The 1,631-nt window shown below is 41.4% G+C and overlaps 1 protein-coding gene across 1 annotated transcript in view; it reads right to left on the bottom strand.

Annotated features, from left to right (window-relative positions):
• Positions 1–1,613, bottom strand: part of LOC106314786 — a 4,010-nt gene extending 2,397 nt beyond the window's left edge. The window contains exons 1-2 of the mRNA XM_013752606.1: positions 1,181–1,613; positions 21–1,093 (exon numbers count right to left, since the gene is read on the bottom strand). Coding sequence (XP_013608060.1) covers positions 21–1,093; positions 1,181–1,613 — 1,506 coding nt within the window. The remainder of the gene's footprint in view (positions 1–20; positions 1,094–1,180) is intronic.
• Between the last annotated feature and the right edge of the window lie 18 nt (positions 1,614–1,631).

Genomic DNA, 1,631 nt, shown 5'->3' with positions numbered 1-1,631 from the left:
AACTTTACATCAGAATTTACCCAGTCAAACAACTTTTGCTTCGCCACCCCAGACAATCTAAAATTCGGAACTGGTAATTTTCCTTCTCTTGTCACATGCAGCTCTGGTCTTGCACATAACTCTGGCAAATCCAACCTCGATTTCAAATTATCTTTACTCTTTCCCTTCACATCCAAAAGAGTGTTCATGATATTCTCAAAAACATTCTTCTCTATGTGCATCACATCAAGGTTGTGCCTTAAGAGATGATCCTTCCAATATGGAAGCTCCCAAAATATGCTCTTCTTATGCCAATTATGAGATGCCGTATACCCATCTGGCATGTTAGGTGGAGTGTGCCAATTTCCTCCAACTTTACATGTCTCCTTAGCACCGTAATAATCAATCTGCTCTAACAAAGATGCTCCTGGTTGCATTACTGGGGGAGGAACATGCACTACCTTGTTTTTCCTAAACAATTTCTTGTTCTTACGATATGTATGATGCGGCGGAAGAAACCTACGGTGACAATCAAACCAACATGACTTCCTCCCATTTTTCAGCTGAAAAGCATCTGTCCTATCCATACAATGTGGACATGATAATCTTTCATGTGTGGTCCAACCCGATAACATTCCATATGCGGGGAAGTCACTAATGGTCCACATAAGCACTGCACGCATATTAAAGTTCTGTTGCTGCGAGTAATCCCATGTCTGCACGCCATGATGCCACAACATCTTCAGCTCATGGATCAAAGGTTGCAAAAAAACATCAAGTGCTCGCTTTGGATGTTTTGGACCAGGCACTAGAATACTCAAGAACAAAAATTCTCTTTGCATGCACATCTCCGGAGGGAGGTTGTATGGCGTCAAGATGACATGCCATAAAGAGTATTGTCTTCCAGACATACCAAATGGACTAAATCCATCCGTGCATAAGCCAAGATAAACGTTCCTAAACTCACTCGCAAAGTCGGAATATACGGTTTGAAAGTGTTTCCATGCCTTTGCATCTGAGGGATGTGTAATCTCGCCATCTTTCACCGAATGTTGGGCATGCCATCTCATCGACGCGGCTGTCCTTTCTGAGTGGTACAAACGCTTCAATCTATCTGTGATGGGTAAGTACCACATACGTTTGTACGGCACAGGATTCCTTCATGTGGTTTCTTGATATCTTGGCTTTTGAAAAAATCGACATTCCGTCAGTTTTTCATCATCTTTCCAGTAAATCATGCAGTTGTCAATGCATACATCAATCATTTCAGATGGTAGACCAAGACCGGCAACTAGCTTCTGAATTTCATAGAAATTATCAGCAGCAAGATTACCTTCTGGTAAATACTCATTAATGAGTTGAGCCCACGAATCCATGCACTTCTCATTTAGATTATGATCACTTTTAATAGTCATCATCCTAGATGCTAGTGATAATCTAGAAAGCCCTTCTCTACATCCTTCGTAGATGGGTTCATTGGCAGCGTCTAACATATTATAAAATCGTTGTGCGTCTATGTTAGGTTCTTCCCTACTACTATCAGGAATAGCAGCTTCATGCAATGCATCTGTAACCATATCATGATACCTATTTCCCTGTTGCTCATACCCATCCCCCGCATTGTTTCCAAACATATTTTGCTCATACCCATC

The sequence above is a fragment of the Brassica oleracea genome, chromosome C9, assembly GCF_000695525.1.
Source record: "Brassica oleracea var. oleracea cultivar TO1000 chromosome C9, BOL, whole genome shotgun sequence".
Lineage (NCBI taxonomy): Eukaryota > Viridiplantae > Streptophyta > Magnoliopsida > Brassicales > Brassicaceae > Brassica > Brassica oleracea.
The sequence above is the reverse complement of the archived record's forward strand: the minus strand, read 5'-3'. Positions and strand labels throughout refer to the sequence as shown.